This window comes from Henckelia pumila, chromosome 2, assembly GCF_033568475.1.
Source record: "Henckelia pumila isolate YLH828 chromosome 2, ASM3356847v2, whole genome shotgun sequence".
NCBI classification, from domain to species: domain Eukaryota; kingdom Viridiplantae; phylum Streptophyta; class Magnoliopsida; order Lamiales; family Gesneriaceae; genus Henckelia; species Henckelia pumila.
The window spans coordinates 29,734,777-29,757,634 of NC_133121.1; the positions used below are offsets into that span (position 1 = coordinate 29,734,777).

Consider the following 22,858-nt stretch of genomic DNA (forward strand, 5'->3'; position numbering starts at 1 on the left):
AGAATGAGTATATTCAATGATTTGACTAGTAGAAAGACCTCCAATAGGTCTGGAAGGTGGCAAAATGGTAGGAGAAAAAACAGTCTGGAGAGGCGTTTGACTGCTTTTGATGCAATCTTCATCTTATTCAGAGCTTCCTTGTTGATCGGCTACAACTGATTGAATAGGTACAACCAATGGTATTCCTTTCCATTTAGGATCGGATATTTGAGCTTTGAATGCTTTTCATGGAATGCTTCATCAGATGAACTCGAACCAGTTTTATTCATGGTGACTATAGCTTGTGAAATTGGAAGTATGATCAGCTTTGCTGGTGAAGTGGTAGGTCTAGACTTGGAAGTTCTAGCCTTCTTGGTCAAAGGTTTGATAGCTATATCTTCTTGTTGGCTATCATCGTCATCACTTTGATGAACTATCGGCTTTCTCTTTGCCTTGGAGATCTTCTTGACTGCAGTCTTGGTCACTTAAGACAACTTAGAAGTAGTGAGGTCCTCAGCTGATAGCTAAGCAGTTTTAGGAGCAGAATGCTACTCGGAAATTTTTTTTGAACAAAGATCATTGATGTACTGAGCATTAAGAACTATGTACTTGTGAAGAGTAGTTGTCTGTTGCATATTGACGCCTAAGTGCTCTAGCAGCTTGCTGATTTGAATAGCATAGCCAGAAGATTGCTTGGATTCAATCATCATATTGTAGAAAACTTTAAAAAGAGCAGCTGCCCAATTTATTTTAATATCCTTCATAATTGTTGTCATGACTCAAAATTTTTTGACTAGAAAAAGATCCAGCTTTAGCGAGAATACTTTTGTCCACCACATCTGCTAAAAGTTAAAACTCCATTTTTACTTCTCTCTTGAAGAAGATAAACTCACTGCTTGGTCTGAGTTTGAAAACAACGTCTGCATATCTATTCGATCAGGAGCTGAAATGGTGTTGAAATCATGAATTCCTTCAGTTGGTAGGCTGAATGTCTGAGAAAAATAAGCTTCGTTGATTTGACCAGATGTCCTGCAATAGATAGTTGTAGGGCTGGATCCCGACCCTTCTCAAATCCCATCTCATTCTCGTCTCGAAAAAATCCCGACCCCATGTTTTCCCTACCCGAATTGTCGGGATTTTTCCCGTACTGATTAATATCGGGAGACGGATCGGGAATAAATCCTCTTCCCGACGGGATTCCTGACCCGACCCGAAATAATTTTTTAAATAAATTTTATTAGTAATTTTATTATTATATATTGGGGTATATGTTTATTGGGCTTCATCTCATACAAGATTAATTGTTGACTTATTTCACATAATTATGTATAGTTGAAATGATCGAATATTATAACCCCGAAATAATATTTTATTTTTTCTATATATTTTTAAAAAAATTATTAATAATTTGATTAACTCATATTTACAACTATTTAATTATAATAGAATAAGAGATGCAAATTTTCTTCATCTATTTAACACAACTTAATAGTTAACCCGTATTTTGAATGTGATTTGTACCCGAACATTTTATCAATAATAATTATCTAGGTGCACAGTTGATGTTCTTCTTTGACAAAAATGTGAAAATACAAGATTTTCATATTTTAATCACAAATTTTGATGTTAAATTGGGTTGTACATTAAAATATTCCGTGAAATTTTTTTTTGATTTTAGTTCTTGCGTATAATATTTTGAGTTTTATAATCATAAAATTTAATAATAAACATATAGAATGATCTTTGAATACACTAATATGTTTCTAGTTGAAAGTATGGTTCTGATAAGTTTTTAAATAGTTTTTTAAAAAAACATATTAAAAAAATTGTAACAATTTTTTTTAGTTTTCTTTAAAAATCTTGAACTATTATCTTTAATATTTCAATATTATATGTTTCTAATTGAAAATTTCTTTTTTCTTTAGATAATAAAATTCTAAATAGTATTTTTTTTAAAAACAACTAAAAACTTTTTGGACAAAATTTTGAACATGAAAAATTATCGGGATATTCTCTCCCTACCCGACGGGATCCTGAACATTCGGGTCCCGACAACTATCGTGCACGGGATCGGGAGAAAAAATAGTTTTTTGATTTTTATCGGGATGGGAATTGGGTAGAGGGGTTATGGGACGGGTCCCTACCCAATTTCACCCTTAGATAGTTGTACAGTTCCATCTTCAGTTGTAGTACACTTCCGATATAAAGAGATAAGATCCTTTTCAAAGACGTCCAGAGATTTTTCTGTGTGGAACCATAGTCTAGAGTTTTCAATTTTGTGGAAGACTGAGGAGATTCCCCCATCATTCATCTCATATAAGGACTCGAAATCTAGAGTCATTGCATTAATAATGTATGTTGTAGGTGAGCTAGCCATTGAAATGGTTGATTCTGCAAAATTAAGGAGATTTAGGGTTTTGCGATTTCTCTGAGAAAGAAAAGAGTGAACAATGAAAATCAAATAATGTGATAAAACTGAATATATCAAGTTAGCAGTACATATGTACGATGAACCGATTCAAATTCTCTGACATGACACGTGGCAGTCATTCATTGGAAAAAATATTTTTAAAAACGACAAAATAGTGTGAAGCGAGATTAAAACAAATAAAAATTTAAATTTGAAAATTTTCAATTGGTTCATCTTTTTTTATATGGAATAATAAAAATAAGTCGCTAAATGACCAACGTAAATGATAAGATCAGTTGGTCCAAAAACTCAGTTGACTAACTTCAGTTTACCAACTAGACTAAGTCAGTTGACCAATCTAGTTTCGAAACATTAATTGAGTCTCCTTAGTTTGAGGGCAATTGACTACTGGATTATCAGTTGATCTTTCAACAACTCAAAATTCCCCCTGAATGAATGCTTTAAGATAAATTAGCAAGCCCTAAAATATTTTTAAAGTTAAAAAACTTAGTCTCCGGGAGGGGTTTAGTGAAGATGTCAGCTGCTTGTTGTTCAGTTGATATGTATTCCGGTCGGATGTCTTTCTTCAATGCATGATCACGAATGAAGTGATTTCTGACATTAGTATGCTTCGTTCTTGATTGAAGAATGAGATTGTATGTAATCGCTATTGTGCTAGTGTTGTCATAGCAGATCGGTGACTCCTTAGCCTCGATCCCATAATCTCTATATTGTTGTTGCAACCAGAGCAGTTGGGCACATCAACTTCCTGCAGCTAGGTATTCTTATTCATTTGTGGAAGTGGCAATGGACATTTGTTTCTTGCTAAACCAAGAGATCAGTATGTCTCCAAGAAACTGACATGATCCACTTGTACTTTTTCTGTCCAGTTTACACCCTGCATAATATGCATCTGAATAGCCAAATAAATTGAAATAAATATCCTTAGCATACCATAACCCAACATTACTTCAAAATACGCTTGGCAGCTAAGTAATGAGACTGTTTGGGGTCAGACTGAAATCTAGCACATAGACAAACTGCAAATACAATATTGGGTCTACTAGCAGTTAAGTAAAGTAGTGAACCTTTTAGACTTCTATACATGGTTGTCTCAACTGGAATTCCCCCTTAATCTTTGTCAACATTAATTGATGAGCTCATAGGGGTAGTAGCAGTTAAGAAGTTTTCCATGCCAAACTTCTTGAGAAGTTCTTTGGTGTATTTGGTTTGAATAATAAATGTCTCATTCTCCAAATGTTTAACTTGCAATCCGAGAAAGAACATAAGTTCACCCATCATGTTCATCTCGAATTTTTCGTGCATTAACTTAGATTGCACAGTTTGGGGTTAGTTGACCCAAATATGATATCATCAACATAAATTTGAACAAGAAGCATGTGATCATCTTTCGTGAATTTAAATAGTGTTTTATCTATTGTGCCTATGGTGAAATCATGTTAAAGCATAAATTTGGTTAAAGTGTCATACCAAGCTCTCGGATCCTGTTTCAGTCCGTAAAGAGCTTTGTTTAAATGAAAGACATGGTTGGGAAACTGATAATTAACAAAACCAGGAGGCTACTCGACATAGACTTATTCTTGGAGATTTCCATTGAGATAGACACTCTTGACATCCATTTGATATACTTTAAAATTGTTGAAGGATGCATAGGAACATTCTAATAGCTTCCAGTCTGGGTACTGGAGCATAAGTCTCGTCATAATCAATTCTTTCTTCTTGCCCATATCCTTGAGCAACCAGTCTTTCTTTGTTTCTCACCACAGTTTCATATTCATTGAGCTTATTTCTGTATACCCATCAAGTACCTATGACAGATTGATGAGAGGGTCTTGGAACTAAGTTCCAGACTGAATTGCGAGTAAAATGGTTAAGCTCATCTTGTATAGCTTCAACCCAGATACTATCAGTTAGTGCTTCATCAATTTTATTGGGTTCCAGGTTAGAAACAAAAGTTGAGTTCAAAAATAAATTAAGAATTTGTCCTCTAGTTCATACTGGATCAGAGGTGTTACCTATCACCAAGTGTGGTGGATGATTTCTGTTCCATCTATAATCTCGTGTATCTAGATTTGCTTGTGGAACAGAATCAGGTGGAGTATCATTGATGTGAATGAGCTCAGCTGAATGTCTATCAATTGGATTATCTTTAGTTGCAGTTTCCTCAACTGCTTGATCACCTGAATGATCCTCGACTACATGGTCAACTGGATCATCACCCTCAACTAGTGGATCTACCAAATCCGATTCTGGAGATTGAAGTATTCTTCTGATCATAAAAGTGCCATCCTCACTATCATCCTCCAGAATTATTTCTTGAAAGCGATTTGTCATTTGAGTGACGTTATTTGGATTCTCAGAGGAAATCATACTGGCAATAGCCTTGAAATTAAGGTGATTCATTTGCTTGTGCCATAACCAGTTCCGGTTGAGATTAGAAGCTACGAGGCAAACTAGTTTGAATAGTTGAACATTACAATAAAATTTTTTAGTGTTTCCACACCTGTTTCTTGTCAAAATAATATTTCCAGAAAGATCTTTGACAAGACATGGGTGTTTCTTGAACTCAACTGAATGTTCATAGTCACAAAGTTGACTGATACTAATCAAATTAAATATTAGATTATCAACTAACAATAAATCATCAACAATAATGTTATTGTGGATAATCTTACCTTTACCCACGATTATTCCCTGTGAATTGTCACCAAAGGTGATCTTGGGTTTAGTGCATTGAATTAGTTCAGATAGTAGTTGAGCATCTCCTGTCATATGTCTTGAGCATTTACTGTCTAGATACCAAACTATCTTCTGCAAATCTTCAACTCATGTTACCTGCATTCACAGAGTTGAATGATTTTGGTACTCATATCTATTTGGGTCCACGAGGGATTAATCCTTTAGGCATCCAGATTTGGATCAGTTTTACCAACTTACCAGTCTTTGTGTTTCTAAAGGTTTGAGTAGATGCGGGTGTTCATGATCGTGGTTTGTGACAAGAAGTTGATACCAAATGTTGTTTACATTTTCCCACATCGTTTAATTGCATGTATCGTTTCTGAACAGGTTTTCTGTTATAGCTTTGTTTCTGATTTCCTTTCATAGAATTTCTCTGTGCCCCACTGAACCGATTAGGGATCCAGTTTGGCTTGGCTCTAGAATTCTCAGGAACAAAACCAATACCAAACTTCTTCCCATTCATCTTCTCAACTGGCATTTTAAATTGAAGGACTTGTTTTTCATGGATATATCCATGTTCATGTCCCATACTGGACTTTACGAAGTGTATATACTTACCTTTGCACATGTCCAGTTTTGGGAGAGTACTAGACTCACCGATGAAATCATTTTTGCCAAACCCTAGACCACTCTTGTCTCCTGCAGATTTTTTCAAATCTTGCAATTCGGTTAGCAAGCTTGAAGACTTGTTCCTTGATCTTACTAAATCATTTAACTTTTGATTTTCACCGATAAGCTTCAATAAATTTGTCTTCGCTTGCTCATTCTCAATTCTTATCTTGGCAATCTCTGCTTCAAGACTTATTCTCTCAACCGACTGTTCCCAATTGGGTTCATTTGAGGAGTCTTGCGGATCATTTTTCTTTGCCTTAATTTCCTCGAATGATATAGATAGTTTCTGGTACTCATTTTCCATTTCATGAAGAGAAAGTATTAAATTATCCCGTGTAAATTCTTCAGAATTGAAATCAAATGTCTGTTCACTAGTGGACTCCATTTATTGTTCATTCGCCATTAGACAGGTAATTTCTTCCTCATCACTTGAGTTAGAGGAGCAGTCTGACTCGTACGAGTCATTATCAGTTTCCGCTCATTTAGCCTTGCTCTCCTCAGCAACTAAGGCTTCATGTTTCTTCTTAGATGATCTTCTATAATCTATGGAACTCCTCCTCTTCTCGTATGGCTTCTTTCCCTTGTCAGTTGGCCTTCTATCATCTTTCTTGGGCTTTGGACTGTCTGTTATGAAGTGTCCATTCTTCCCACAATTAAAGCACGTCTTGGACTCATCAACTGAGTCCTTCTTCTGGTAGTTTCTCCTGTGGGACCCTCCTTGGTTATTTCTCAAGAACCTTCCAAACTTCCTCACAAACAGTGACATGGCATCACTGATCAACTACTCTGTTGTCCTTTCAACAAAAACTGATGGTTCCAATTTGATAATCGCCAGAGCTTTGGTCAACTACGGAGTAGATTGATCTTCCTCCCTTGCCTTTCTCAAACTCATATGCCTTCAAATCAGCAAAACAATCGTGAAGTTCAAGTTTGTTTAAATATTTTGATTCTCTCGTTTCCATAGTCTGGACGACCCACTCCTTGGGAAGTCCTCTAGTCACTTTCAAGATAACTTCTCGGTTTGAAAGTTTTACCGAGTGCGTCGAGCTCTATGATGATGCTGCTAACTCTTTCATAAAATTCTGACATTGATTCACCAGGCTTCATCCTGATATTTTCAAACTTCTGTGTTGCCACAGACAGTTTGTTCTCTTTAGTTTGCTCATTTCCTTCACATAGCTGAATAAGTTTTTCCCAAATTTCTTTTCCTGTTTTGCACATTTTGATTTTGCTGAATGTTTTCTTATCAAGGGTCTTGTACAAGATGTCTTTAGCCACATTGTCTAGATTGGCTTTCTTCTTGTCCTCCGTAGTCCATTCACTTATGGGTTTCTCAACTATTTGTGGAGCTCCTTCTGTCACAGCAACTGCAATATTGGCCTTCGTGATGATAATGGGACCATCAGTGATGACATACCACATGTCATCATCCAAGGTTGATAGAAGTGCCTGGATTCTTATTTTCCAATCATCGAAATCCTCTTTGGAGAACATAGAATCTTACTGAATGATGACATTTTTGATATAGTGTTTAGAGACAAGAATGATCCTGCTCTCTAATACCACTTTATAGGATCAGTTTGGGTGTAGAGGGGGTGAATACACCACAAAATTTCTTAACACTTAAAATTTAGAACTCAATCGGGTTGGCAATTAACTTCATTCCTTCTTGGTTGTCGATATAAGTTTACAAACAAATGAAATGTGCGGAAGATGCCAACAAACAGATTCTGAATACTAAGTAAGAAAAATGAATGTGAGACTGAAAATACTAAGTAAACTGAAATGAAGAACACGCTCGGATGTTTCTGGATGTTCGGAGAATTAAACACTCCTACGTCACCCTTTCTTCCCAGGAGGAAGGTTTATACTAGAAGACTTTGAATTTTAAAACTTTTGCAAAATCTCATTCCAAGACAAGGACTTACCACACAGCCTATCTTAGAACTCCTAGCGAAAACAACAACAAAGACAGTCCTAGACTGAATTTAATACAAAGTGATTACAACTCGATTACAAGTGCACAAATTGATCCTTCAATGATCAGATGATATCTGCGAATGTGTGCTTCGAGTTATTGATCAGTTTAGCTTGATGAACTTTGAAAGCTTTTTGGTAGACTGCTCAAAAATTGTGAGTTCGTGTGTAAGACTTGCTAGAGCTTCCAAAACCGATCGAGATGCCTATTTATAGGCTAGGGTGTCAGCAGTCCCAATTTTAAATATTATCCGATATCTTAAAATTCTTCTCGTTGCACTGTTTGTATTGCAATATCATCATTATCTGCCGCAATAGTACAATCTGAGTGCGCGGAGGTTGTTGTAGAGTGTCAGTGTATGGAAGGATTTATCCGCTGAGGTGGACTGACTTACAACTGAATATTTTTGGAATGTTTGTAAACTGTCTGCGCAAAATTCAGTTAACTAACGAGAGCAGTTTTGTGGCAAATAGGTAGACTGACTTCAAGTCAGAAATTAGTTCAGAAATATAAGCAGTTCAGCAACTTGAGCAGTTTAGTGCGGCCAACTGCTTAACTAATCAATCTGGGTAAGTAAACTGTTTCACTTCATAGAAGTTCGGGTGCGAGAGAAGTTTACTTAACCGATTCAGTTCAGTGATATAGTTTTGATATGCGTTTGACTTAATTTCGCAAAAACACCGAAACTTAAATTCCTCAACAAAATAAAATCTCATTAGATGACACTGAACGAAATAAAGACAGACTCGTTGCTAAAAAGTTCACTCAGGAAAAATAATTAAATGCATGAAAATATTTTCTTTTTGTATTTAAAAAAATTCTCTTCATATGGTCATTACATTAGTAGCCCATGTGATTCAGATTTGCATTAGATAGATGTGAAAACAATATTGTTCAGTGGTGATTTAGAGAAAGAAGGTTGTATGAAATAATTTTAAAGATTAGTCGTATTTAAGATTTCACAATTTTGTCTCTTCATTGACTTTTGTTGAGAACATGATGAACTATTATGCATACCAAAAAGTTAGTGAGAGCAAATGTTATTGGAAAACTATCGGAGAGATCTTAATTGTTGACCAATAGAAAGCTGCAAATATTTATGAGGTACTCTCATGGTATTAAAGATTACATGATTATGTATAGAGAAATTGACAAATTGGAAGTGATTTATTACTTTCACTATTGAGTCTGAGCTCGTTTATTATTTTAAAGCACATTTATATGGTGTATATTGAGGAGATTAATTTTAGGCTTAGAATTGTGGATTTTATGTCTAAGCTATTAAGATTATATTGTGACAATTCAATTATAGTCTTGTGATTGAAGCGGTGATAGAATTAAGTATATCAACATAAAGTATTTATAGCCTTTGGAGAACATGTTGAGCAAAATAAAGTGGCCATAGAACACTTTAATTAACACTGAATTGATTATCCTTTTAACCTAAAGGCATGAAAATTAAAATGTTCAAGGACCATGTGGTTATATTCTAACATACAAGTGACCAAGTTCATTCATTTTTTAAAACTTGTGCAATGTTGTCACGCCTTAACCAGGTGATCAGAAACCAGGAAACAATAAATAACAATGAGTGGATCAGTAAAAGAGAATCAAGTTTGATAACAGATAAATATTGGCTCTATTTTTTTGGAGATATATACCATGGGTAGAAGAGAAAACAGGAACAGGGAATTTGAAGACTTCCAAATCTATTGGATACAACTTAATGGATTTTACGTGGCAAGTAATAAAATTGTATTGAGGCAATATAAATTGTCATAGAGAAGCTAATTGAGAGGCATCCTTCTATTTTCTCATAGTTAAAATTGTTTCTAGTGTTGACTGCCTTGGATTTAGGTTTAAAAACCAAACCACGTAAAACCCCTTGCATCATTTTAATTCCCTTTCATTTTTTTATGAATCTTGATTAAGTTATTTGATAGTAATCCAAATGTTGATTCAAAATAGTTATGTTTTTATAAAGTGTTAACAAACTAGCTAAGTTGTTAAACTATGCTGCCCACCAACTGTGTTCACTATTGAGGTGACACTCGCCTCTTAGATGTGATGAATTATAGGTCTAATAGTTGAGTGACACCTCAATGGTTGACACGAAATTTGGCACAGTGGGAGGACAACATATCAAAACTTTATATATATATATGAGTTTCGCTATGCTGCCCACCAACTATGCCCAACTCTGTGCCCACCATATACAAGTCAACTCACCTATTGTACGGATCAACTCATGACTTGTACATGGTGGGCACGGAGGTGGGCATGGTTGGTGGGCAGCATAACAAAACTATATATATATATATATATATATATATAACAGAGTATTGATATCATGGGCAACAACTGACGTATTGGCACCTACATGGGCTACAACTAACGTGGCACCTTGTACATCCAATCAGTAATTGTCACGTCAGCTGTTGCCCATGATATCAAAACTCATATATAACAAGTAAAGAGCACTTCATAAAAATTACTTTAGTTCTTGTCAGTGTTCTAAATGGCGGTCAAGGCGGCCGCCTAGGCGGTAGACGGCCCTTGACCGCCCCGCCTTTGTCTAAGGTGGTCTCAATAGGCGGTCTGAGGCCATCCGGTAGGCGAGGAGGCGGTATAGGTGGCTGAAGTGGTGAATGATTTTAAAATACAAGTCAACTATCAAACTCAAATAATTTTTAAAACAAGTCAAATTCAATCAAATTTAAAAACCATAAATATAATAAAAATAACTCTCACTCTCTTTTTTATTTACTTTTGGTTTCATGTGTCATCCACCATCAGCCACCACTTGCCTCAAACCGCCACCAACCCCCCGCTGCCGCCATCAGCAACCACCTTAATTATCTTGTTAGTTTGCATTTATATATTTATTTGCACTTTTTTTAGATTGTATTATATTAAATCTTGTTATTTACAACATTGGTTCTTTTTTAATAACTTTTGATCAATAATAAAATAATACAGATGTGAGGAATATAATGAGAAAACGTAAATACATAATAAAAAAACACAAGAACATGAATCTTTGTTTATGGAAGTTTGAATCCAGCTGATTCTACATCTCTTCTTCATCCTTAAACTTAATAAAGATATCACTAGCACACGTCCACATCACACAACAAGACATTTTACAACTTTACTCTTTCAATTAATGTCCATTTCACTCAGTAGGACAAATTACAATAAAATATCTAGAAACGAAAGCTAACATCCAGATCACATAGTACTAGGGGTGGGCAATCGGGTCGGGTTTTTCGGGTCCCGAACCGACCCGAAACCGATCGGGTGGATAAAACGGGTAGTTCGGGTTTTTAGTCGGGTTCGGGTAATAACCGAACCCGATATATATTTAGTCGGTTCGGTTTCGGGTAGTTTAACACTACCCGTACTATCCGATCGGGTACCCGACTATTTATATATATTTTAAAAAAATGATATGGGCTTTTATTATTTGGTTTTATTTGGCCCATTATCCGATTATTTTTGGAGGGTGTCTGTAACCTAGTAGCAAAAGTGAGAAGAGACTCTCTTCAAGAGAGCCGCCGCCGCCAGCCTGCCCTCGTTCTTCCATGGGATCTTGAGATTGTTCACTCATCGATTCAATTATTCAAAGCAACATGAAGGTAGGTAAATGAGTAATCAAGAAAATGAAAGAACTAGCTGTCATTACATATTCCTACTGGCCTGCAACATCTTTTCTGTTTTTTTATATATTGGAACTGGATTTGGGTGGTTTAGAATGGGTCAAAGCTCTTAAATTAAGAGCTCATCTTTTCTGTTTTCTTTAATTTTTATGTACTGCCCATCCATTATGCTAATTAAGTGCTCATATTTTTTTTTAGAAATAATTTTATATCATATACCTAGGATTTGTGTGTTTTAAATCATTTAACTAGTTGCATCTAAGAATTAAAGGTTTGCCGACTGAAACATGTTAAATTTCCAATTTCTACACCTTACACTAATTTCAGGTTTCACAATTGATCATAATTGATAAGAAAGATGATTTTTTCAGTTTCTCATTAATCTCATTCGGAATTTTCATTTTCTTCCACTGATTTGGTTTGCAGGCAGCAGGTATCTTGAAAGAATCGGAAGATATTGAAGATCAGAAGCCTCTCTATATTGTTGTAGGAATTTGAATAAATATGAATTATTCACAGAAAGACTGATGCTTTTGATTTCTGTTGTGTCATTTTATTATTTCTTTGTTTAGTTTGTTATTGTAAACATTGAAAAATAATATTTTGATAACATTTGAGTTTCTTTCTTATTACATTAATCTGTAGGTTGTATCTATTTTTTCATTTTTTTTTGAAGCGGAAAACCGAAACCGAACCAAATCGAACCCGATTTAATCGGGTAACTGACTAGTCGGGTACCCGACCATCTCGGTTCGGTTTCGGGTAGTGTAAAACACTACCCGACTAATCGGGTACCCGACCCGAATAACCCGAAACCCGAAAAACCCGACCCGTGCCCACCCCTACATAGTACGACGGTTTACAACAAGCTTACTAGGCGTATAGATCATTAAGCAAGATGATTTACAATTAGTCAAAGACAACACAAATTGCTACACATAATGATGGAATAATTTTTCTGGCTTGCATCTCAAACTAATTCACAAAGGAAAATCTTTAGTGTATTGTTATCAAATCGGCTCGATGAACACTTTCTGAAGGCTTTTGAAATTAGCTTTTAATGTTCTTTTATCACATAATCTTTGATAAATCTAATAACTTCATAAATGATTCAATGATGTGTATTTATAGCCTTGGGTCCCAACTATAATAAACTTTCTCTATATTCAAATCCATTATAGATTATTAATTGTATTTTCATGATATTAACCGCAAGAATGTCATTTCATGTGCATTAATTCCTCGTACTATTTTGGTTAATGAGATCCTACTTATGTTCATTAATTCCTCATACTATTTCGGTGAATGAGTCATACTTGGTACCATTTGGTACGAGTATTATTAATCTATGTATAGTTTATTTTGTCCACTCACGCGTTCTTCTCGTCATAGTATTTATTCATATATTAATTATTAATTTTACATCAATCAAATCATTAATTATTTAACTTACATCAATCAAATCATTGAATTTAAATTAATATAGTACCTCTTATAAATAATAGTATTAATATTTTATTTATTGTTAAAAGGACAAAATGGTAATTTATAATTTTTATATTAAATTTAATCAATCAAATTAAATGAACTATAATCTATATATCAATCAGATCAAATATTATATTAACTATAATTTTTTTATTTATTTTTCATTATATTATCTATGTATTATTTATCTCATCACTCGAACCAAACGGGGGTATTGCACAAATCGTAGATCTAATGATCTATATTTTAAAATATAAGCATAATTAATGTTGGAGAGCTGACATGGCAAATCATTGAACCATTATGTTGGATTGGCGTTGCTAAGTTGCTTCAAGTAACCATTATTAAATTGAGTCATGGGGCTACTCGTATTTGTAGCTTGGGCCAGTTCTTTTCTTAGCTCAGTGGCCAAGGGCTAAGCTTATAACTAAGGCCCAAAAAATCTATAAATAAGTAAATGAAATACCAACCCGAAAAATATCCGTTGGGAAGTTCTCAGCTTCTGTTATATGTCTCGAGGGATTTGGTTCGAAAAAAAGGAACAGACACTTTAAAACTGATCGAGATCAAAGATTAGAAAGCTGTGATTGAAGCCGAGAGATGTAGATCATTCCAATTTTCAAGTTTGGATTAGTCAACTTGAGAGTTAATTAGTTTCTCAAGTAATGGGTTAGTGGGCAATTGGACTAGGTAGTTATGTAACTTCTAGGTAGTTTATCTCTTGTTGTTCCACAAATATTGTGTTTTGATAGTTTGTACGTATATAGCACATTCAGAGAGAGTTGAGTGAATTTTATCACTTGTATAACTCTTGTATTTGAATGAATGAATTTGGTTCTGGAGAATTTCTTTTTGTCTCTTTTATAAGCTTTCTTATATTTACATTTCACACACATATTTCCCAACTTATACAGCATTCCCTTAACCATTTTCGCTGTCAAAATCTCAAAAAACTGGTATCCGAGACAGGTTAAGGGTGCAAGTATGACGTCCACAAAATTCGATCTGGAGAAATTCAATGGAAAAAACGATTTTGGATTATGGAGGATTAAAATGTGAGCGTTGCTGGTTCACCAAGACCTAGATCTTGCATTGAAGGAGCATAAAGAATTACCAGTAAGTTTATCGGCCCAAGAAAAGGCCGATTTACTTCACAAGGCTCACAGCGTATTGATCTTAAACTTGTCTTACTCATTTTTTAGGATAGTGGATGTGATACCCGTGACCAAATTCATGGTATAATAAAGAAAATATATTTAAATATATAAAAACTAAGATTTCTAATTTCAATTGTTTTGGCTAAATCTCGGTTCTCATATTATACTTATTATTTTACATGTAAAGAAAACTTATTATTTTTATTGACTAGTATTATTTTCAAAATAATGATTTATCTTAATTGTCATGTTGAGGTGGAATTATTAATGTTTAAAATTTTAAGAGTGACATTTTATCTAATTATTTTATATAATTATTGTTTGATTATTAATTAGGCTTAATGCCTCAATTGATTGTCTTTTAAAATTCTCAACCATGAAAACACATGTTCAAGTATATATCTTTATCCATTATAAAGTTCATAAAATCCATTTTTGTGTCCAAATTGTCAATATAGATAATTTATTTGTTATGTGTTAAAAATTATTGACTAGTCTTTAAATCAACCATTATACCATACTTACTATTTGTCATAAACCACCATGACTTATCAAATTTCTACCCACTAACCCATGTTTTCCCTCTCAATTTACTACCCACTAAACCAAATTCAATTCCTTACATTTAATGTAACCCTTTGAGTTTCTTGAAATTTTAGTATAAATATACTACACTAGTCACATTCTCATTTCAATCCATAATATTCATAAAAAGAAAGAGAGATAAATTATATGGAAGACATGCATATTTCTTCTAAGAGTTAAGTTCTTGTGGCATCAAAGAGTTGGGCTTGGCAAAGAGTAGATGAAGCTTTTAGAAGAATTTTATATCAGTTATCGATTCAACAAGATTTTCCGAGTAAGTGGGCTTCTACCTTTCTTTTGTGTAATATAAGTTTCTACACTTATATTTATTTTTGTGTGTGAGTTAAGTTTTATAAAATAAATACTTATACTTTTGAAAATTCGATCGGCATGATAATATTCGTTTCACTTTGATATATATATTATTTGTTGGCTATTCATGATATTATTTGAAGCATGTTGGAATTATTTGGAAATATTTGAGATGCACTATTAAGAGTCGATTTAGAAATGGTAAAGGAATTTTCGACGATTTGATTTGATTTGATTTGATATGGCCCTGATGCGGTGGGTTATAATAACCGTTCTTTTGGCCTCGCCCCTTAGAGGAGTAACATATAGGGGACTGATCAGTAGAACCATGGAAAATGAGATAATTAACAGTGCAATATTTACTTCGTATTTGTTCGAATTCAGCATGCTTATTTTGTTTCGAGATTATAAAATATACATGAGTACATGTAAATATATTTTGGTATTTATCGTGCTCGATCGGCCTCCACTTGCTGAGTGTTTCGCAAAACACTCACCCCCTTACTTTGATCCCCAGATAAGAATGAAGATGAGTTAGATGACGAAGAACATAATAAGTTCTGAGGTTGGTGAGGATGAATCAGTTCAAGTTGAAGAAATATTTTTACTTTAAATTTCAGTTTCGCTTCCGCATTATTGCACTTGTGTTTTGTTCTCTGTAAAAACAGTGATTGTTCATGAAATAGACTGGTTTTTGGCAAGACTTGTACTATGAGGCTTGTTGTTTCAATGTTAAATTGTTAAACAATGCCGATATCAACTAGGCCCGGTTTCGGGGCGTGACAGAAGTGGTATCAAAGCCAAACCAGGTTCATGATCTTGATGGGAAATTAGGATGAAGAATGAGAATGATTCACTTGGGGTTTAGTTAGTAAAATTTGGAATGATGAGGAATCACTTGGAGACTAGTAAGTAAGATTGAGAATGGGAAAGAACCACTTGGGAACTAATATTATTTTTATATGGCTAGTAGAATTTTTGAGAATGATTAAGTTGGACTCATGTGGAGACTATATTTAAGTACATGGCCGATAGAAATATTTAAGTTATGATTTCGGATTTATACAAAATTATTTGGGAGCTAGTACTCAATATAATATAGAAAATTTTAAGTCATGATAGTCGAATTTTAAGTTAGTTGGGAAATGTTGGGTTTTAAATTATTTGATTGAGTTATAGGTTGATTCGAAGGATTTTATTACTGTTAACTTTTTGGAAAAAAAAAACAAAAAAAAAAAGATCGTATTTTCTCAACTTTTGTCAATTCATTGGGGCTTCAATCAAGTGATTATATATATATATTTTGTTCGTGAACCTTTGTATAACTTATTAGTAAAGAAAATATATTTTTTAAAATATATATATTAAATTTGTGTTCATTTTTTTCGACTTATTAAAGATTTACTCTAATTTGATTTTGAATCAATCTTAGACGTCACCTTATAATAAATACATATTTAGAGATTCTATTTGGTTGAATCCATAAATAAACTTTTCATGTCTCTTAGATCTTTTACATTTAATTTTACTATATGTATATATTTTAAAATTATATAGTAAATTTATATATATTTTTGGATCAAAATTAGATGGATCTTGAATATAAAATTTTTATTTTCTCCTCTACTATCATTTTTGTTACTGAAATAGATTTTTTTTCATCTCTCTCAATATATTTTAAAATTATATAGTAAATTTATATATATTTTTGGATCAAAATTAGATGGATCTTGAATATAAAATTTTTATTTTCTCCTCTACTATCATTTATGTTACTGAAATAGATTTTTTTTTCATCTCTCTCAATTTGATAACTAGGTAAAATAGATTTTCTTTATTTAAATCGAAGTTTGAGATTTTATAAAATTAATTATTTTTATATCTATCTTTTATTTTTTTTACCACAACAAAAATATATATGATTTCAAGTTTCAAGGACTAAACTTTTTTTTTTAGGAAGGAAGAATGTGATATTTGATAAGTTTGTTTAGTATGCATTAGTTTATAGTTTTTCATGTTTAGTTTGCATGCATTTAAGTGATTTTTTGTTAGTTTTATTATCTTATTTTGTTATGTGTTTGATTTGGACTCACTTGGTTTAATTTTGTAGGAATTGAATGAAATATTGGGATTTCTGTGCGTCAATGCGGCGCGCGCGCGAGAAGGAGGCTCGCGCGTGCGCCGAAGGAAGCGACAGAGGGTTCCGGGGAAAGGCGCGCGCGGGCGAGCTCATGTCTCGCGCGCGCGCCGAAGAAAGTTCCAGAGAATGTTAGAGAAGGAGCGCGCGCGCGAGGCATCTCACGCACGCGCGCGAGAAGTTTGAAAATCTCTGTTTTATTAAGTGGCGCGCGCGCGAGACTGTTTAGGCGCGCGCGCGTGTCCGTAACCTAGTTTCTGATTATAAAAATTATTTTGAAGAATTTGGTTGGAGGCGGTCATATATATAGAATTTGGAGGCTTTTATTAGGGACTTTTGGATCTTTTGAAGTACGGAGAAAGCTTGCGGCGGCTTGGAAGCAAAAGTTCTTCAGTTTTTCCGCTATTCTAGTATTTTGTTTCTTTATGTTTTTAAAACTTGGTATTGAATCATGTTAATTAGTGAGTAGTTTCTTTTCTCGATCAAGGCCACGTGATTGGGTCAGACAGTTTATGTAAAAAACTTGGTTTATTTATTTGAGATCTTCAGACTTATTTGATTTTTATTGATTATCAAATTTATCTTTGTCTTACAAATTTCTTGGCCAGTTATTTGTTTACTTGTTAATCGATTCCAAATCGACAGAGGAAGATTCGAATTCTATCACTTTGATTTTCAACATAGTGTAAAACTGACTAGAAATAGAATTCGATTTCATTATGCGGTTTAGGGTTTAACTGAATTTTCACAGTGATTATGTATTTAAATTTTGATTAGAATTACGAAAGATTAGTTCATCAAGATTTGAATAGGTTTGACTGTTCTAGAAATAGTCCTTCAAACAAATTAGGAAAATTCCCGTGAATTAAGATTAAGTCTGATATCTTAGATTGATTGCTTGTTGCATGAATTGTCTGGTACCTACGTGTGTCCTTGATCGAGCTTTTCCAAAATAAAAAGTAATTCAAAATTTCCAGCTGCAGTTTAATTTGCGTTTTAATTAATTTGATATTATTGCAATTTTATTATTTTTGTTTAAAATCTGAAATCGTCTTTATTCATTAGTCTAGATTAAGTAGAGATAAATAGGTTTTGGTAATCATATTTTTACAGTCCCTGTGGGTTCGACATCTGGACATTAGTCCACTTTATTATAATTTGACCTGGTGCGCTTGCCAGTAGAATTTATTCATACCGAAAAAGCCGGTCAAGTTTTTGGCGCCGTTGCCGGGGACTGTTTTTGATATCAAAATTTTTATTTCACTTGAGATTAGACATTACTTTCTTTATTAAAATTCTGATTTTAATTTCTTGGTGATCTTCAGGTACCTTCTGTTGTGTATGCATAAGACTCGATTAAGAACATTACTACCACTTGATTTGGAGATCGAGCGCACACTTAGCAGGATCCGAAAAGCTAAGAAATCTTTCAATCTTGAATTAGAATCAGAATCTGAATCTGAAGTAGAGATGGCAGACAACCGTACTGTATGGGATATTATCCGTCCGCCAACTGAAGGTTATGGATCTAGCATAGTTCGCCCCGCTGTTGAGGCGAACAATTTCGAGCTGAAGCCCTCTACGATTCAGCTAATACAATTGCAAGCTAGATTCGGAGGTTCATCTGTAGAAGACCCTTACGCTCATCTGGAGCGGTTTCTGTCGATCTGCAACACGTTCAAGGTGAATGGGGTATCATCTGATGGAGTGAGACTGCGATTATTCCCATTCTCTCTACAAGGAGAAGCGGCTGAATGGCTAGATGATCTGCCTGCTGGGTCTATTTCTACATGGGATCAACTTGTTCAAACCTTTTTGAATAAATATTTTCCACCCACAAAGATGACAAAGCTGTTTTCTGATATCATATCATTCAGGCAGAAAGAAGCAGAATCGTTAAATGCTGCTTGGACTCGATTCAAAAAGATGTTGATGATGTGTCCTCAACATAATCTCACACAAAGACAGCAGACTCAGACTTTCTACAATGGGGCTGATCAATCTGTTCGATCCATGTTAGATGCGGCTGCCAACGGAAGCCTATTCAGAAAGACACCAGCAGAGGCATGGGAAATTATAGGAAATATGGCTGAGAGTAACATTGGATGGCCAGATGCTAAAAAAGAGAGGAAAGCTGGAGATCTTGAAGTCGATGCACTAACATCACTTAATGCCAAGATCGATGCACTTACCCATCAGATGGCAGTTATGCAGACATCTTCAGCCAATCAAGTGCAAGTTCAACAACCTGAAGAACAACAAGTATTTGAAGTTGATGCAGCGAACTTTATGGGAAATCAAGGGAGACAGCAGTACAATCCGTACAGCAACACGTACAATCCTGGCTGGAAAAACCATCCAAACTTCGCTTGGAAAGCTGCAGATCCTACAGCTAACACATCAAAGCCACCAGAGAAAAAGCCCTCTTTTGAAGAAATTATGATGAAATATGTAGCGGGTACTGAGACCCGTCTACAGAATCAAGAGGCAATGTTACAGAAATTAGAGACACAGATGAGTCAGATAGCCACACAACTATCAACTAGGCCAACAGGATCGTTACCTAGTAATACTGAGAGGAATCCAAAGGATGTCAATGCTATTCTGGCGGTAACTAGATCACAAGCAGATACTGATGCACAGAATACTGAGGATGAAGAAGCAAGTGACCTAGTCAAGGAAAAAGATTCGGATGAAGCACCAAAGCAAGCAGACTCCACGCTTACAGGCAAGAAAGGTAAGTCCTCTCCCTCATCTATTATTGAGAATATTGACTTGAGTAAACTACCCTTTCCCCAGAGAGCAAAGCAACTACAATTGGACAATCAATTTGCAAAATTCCTAGAGATTTTCAAAAAACTTCATATTAATATTCCCTTTGCAGACGCTTTAGCTCAAATGCCTAGTTATGCAAAATTTTTAAAAGAGATTTTGTCTAACAAGAGAAAACTTGTGGATTTTGAAACTGTTAAGTTGTCGGAGGAGTGTTCTGCCATTTTACAAAATAAACTCCCTCCGAAACTTAAGGATCCCGGTAGCTTTTCAATTCCATGCACTATTGGAAAATCATTTTTTAATAAGGCTTTATGTGATCTAGGTGCAAGTATTAATCTTATGCCTTATTCATGTTTTGAAAAGCTAGGAATTGGTGAAGTTAAGCCAACTACTATTTCCCTACAATTGGCTGATAGATCTATAAAATATCCAAGGGGAATTGTAGAGGACGTGTTGGTAAAAGTTGATAAGTTTATATTTCCAGTAGATTTTGTTGTGCTTGATATGGAAGAGGATCGTGAGATACCTCTTATTTTGGGTAGACCGTTTTTAGCCACTGGAAAGGCTTTGATTGATGTGCATAAGGGAGAATTGATACTGCGTATTAATGATGAGAAAATAATTTTTAATGTTTTTCATGGCATTCGATATCCTGCAGACAATTCTGATTGTTTCAGAATTGATGTTACTGATAAGTTGGTTGAGAGTTCGATGCAGGAACAGCTATCGGTGGATCCATTAGAAATATGTTTGACAGGTACAATTGATGAAGAACATGTTAGTGAGGAAGTTCATGAAGTAGCACGGTATTTGGACTGGAGTCTACCCTTCGACAGACTCATCAATACCAAGATGGGAGAGCTCAACCATACTCCAAAACCGCTGAAGCCATCCATCGAGGAGCCCCCCACTCTTGAACTTAAACCACTTCCATCTCATTTGAAGTATTTGTACTTATTAAAAAACGATAAACTGCCAATAATTTGTTCTTCTTCTTTGACAGGTTGCGAGGAGGAAAAGTTGTTGCGTGTGATCCGAGAACACATAGGATCCATAGGTTGGAGTTTGGCCGATCTAAAGGGAATTAGTCCAACAATGTGCATGCACAAAATCTTGTTGGAGGCAGAGCATAAGACATCGACTCAACCACAAAGGCGACTTAACCCAGCAATGCAAGAGGTAGTGAAAAAGGAGGTAATCAAGCTCCTTGATGCAGGTATTATCTACCCTATATCTGATAGTGAATGGGTGAGTCCAACTCAAGTAGTGCCGAAAAAAGGAGGGATGACTGTAATTAAAAATTCCAACGATGAATTGATCCCTACAAGAACTGTTACGGGGTGGCGGGTTTGCATAGACTATAGGAAATTGAATGATGCCACCCGTAAGGATCACTTCCCCCTTCCCTTTATTGATCAGATGGTTGAGCGACTTGCAGGGCATGCATTTTTTTATTGTTTTTTAGATGGTTATTCCGGATATATGCAAATTCCTATAGCACCTGAGGACCAACACAAAACCACTTTTACTTGTCCCTATGGTACTTTTGCATATAAACGGATGCCATTTGGGTTGTGTAATGCCCCTGCCACTTTTCAGCGATGTATGATGGCTATTTTTCACGATATGGTTGAAAAGTTCATAGAAGTATTTATGGATGATTTCTCTGTGGTAGGATCATCTTTTGATGCATGCTTGTTAAATCTGAAAAAAGTGTTGCAGAGATGTGAGGAGAGTAATTTGGTTTTGAATTGGGAAAAATGTCACTTCATGGTGAAAGAGGGCATTGTTTTAGGCCATAAGGTGTCTGATTTAGGTGTGGAAGTAGACAGAGCAAAACTTGAAGTAATTGAAAAACTTCCACCGCCCGCAAATTTGAAGGGCATTAGGAGTTTTCTTGGGCATGCTGGTTTCTATAGGAGATTTATTAAAGATTTTTCTTCTATTGCTAAACCTCTGACTAATCTGTTAATCAAAGAGGTGCCTTTTAATTTTTCCGATGAGTGCTTGCAGGCTTTTAAAATTTTGAAGGAGAAATTAACAACTGCACCGGTGATAGTAGCACCTGATTGGAATCTGCCGTTTGAGTTGATGTGTGACGCTAGTGACACCGCATTGGGAGCTGTGCTTGGACAAAAGAGGGACAAGGCACTTCATGTGATTTACTACGCCAGTATCACCCTGTCAGCAGCCCAACTGAATTACGCGACTACTGAAAAAGAGCTTCTCGCAGTCGTATTCGCTTTGGATAAGTTCAGATCTTATTTGGTGGGGAGCAAAGTCATAGTTCACACGGATCACTCGGCCTTGAAGTATTTGATGAGCAAAAAGGATGCTAAACCCAGGTTAATTCGTTGGGTTCTACTTTTTCAAGAATTTGATTTACAAATTGTTGACAGGAAAGGAGCTGAAAATCAAGTTGCGGACCACCTTTCTCGTTTGGAAAATCAAGGCGTTGAAATGCAGGTGATCCATGACGATTTTCCAGATGAGCAGTTATTTGAAGTGTCCAACCTACCATGGTATGCAGATATAGTAAACTATCTGTCAAGTAAGTTTCTGCCCGCGCATTTAACTTATCAACAGAAGAAGAAATTCTTCTCTGAGTTGAAATATTTTTTGTGGGAGGACCCGTTTTTGTTTAAGATTTGTGCAGATGGTATTATTCGTAGGTGTATTCCAGCAAATGAGGTAAGATCTATACTTTCACACTGTCACACAGGTCCGACTGGAGGTCACTTCGGTGCGGGTCGCACCGCCGCCAAAGTACTTCAGTCGGGATTTTATTGGCCTTCATTATTTAAGGATGCTTTTACCTATGTGATTAATTGTGATGCTTGTCAGAAGGTTGGTAATATCTCTAGGAGACATGAGATGCCACTCAAGAATATTCTTGTTTGTGAAGTTTTTGATGTGTGGGGTATAGATTTCATGGGACCGTTCCCTGTGTTTGAAGGGAACAAGTATATTTTGGTTGCGGTCGATTATGTGTCTAAGTGGGTTGAA

General features: G+C 35.2%; 1 protein-coding gene across 1 annotated transcript; it reads right to left on the minus strand.

Moving 5' to 3' along the window:
• Window positions 1-6,754: 6,754 nt before the first annotated feature.
• LOC140877446 (uncharacterized) lies at window positions 6,755-7,255 on the minus strand. Its single transcript, XM_073280983.1, has one exon. It carries the CDS (start codon window positions 7,253-7,255, stop codon window positions 6,755-6,757), a length of 501 nt encoding a protein of 166 aa, XP_073137084.1.
• Window positions 7,256-22,858: the final 15,603 nt, after the last annotated feature.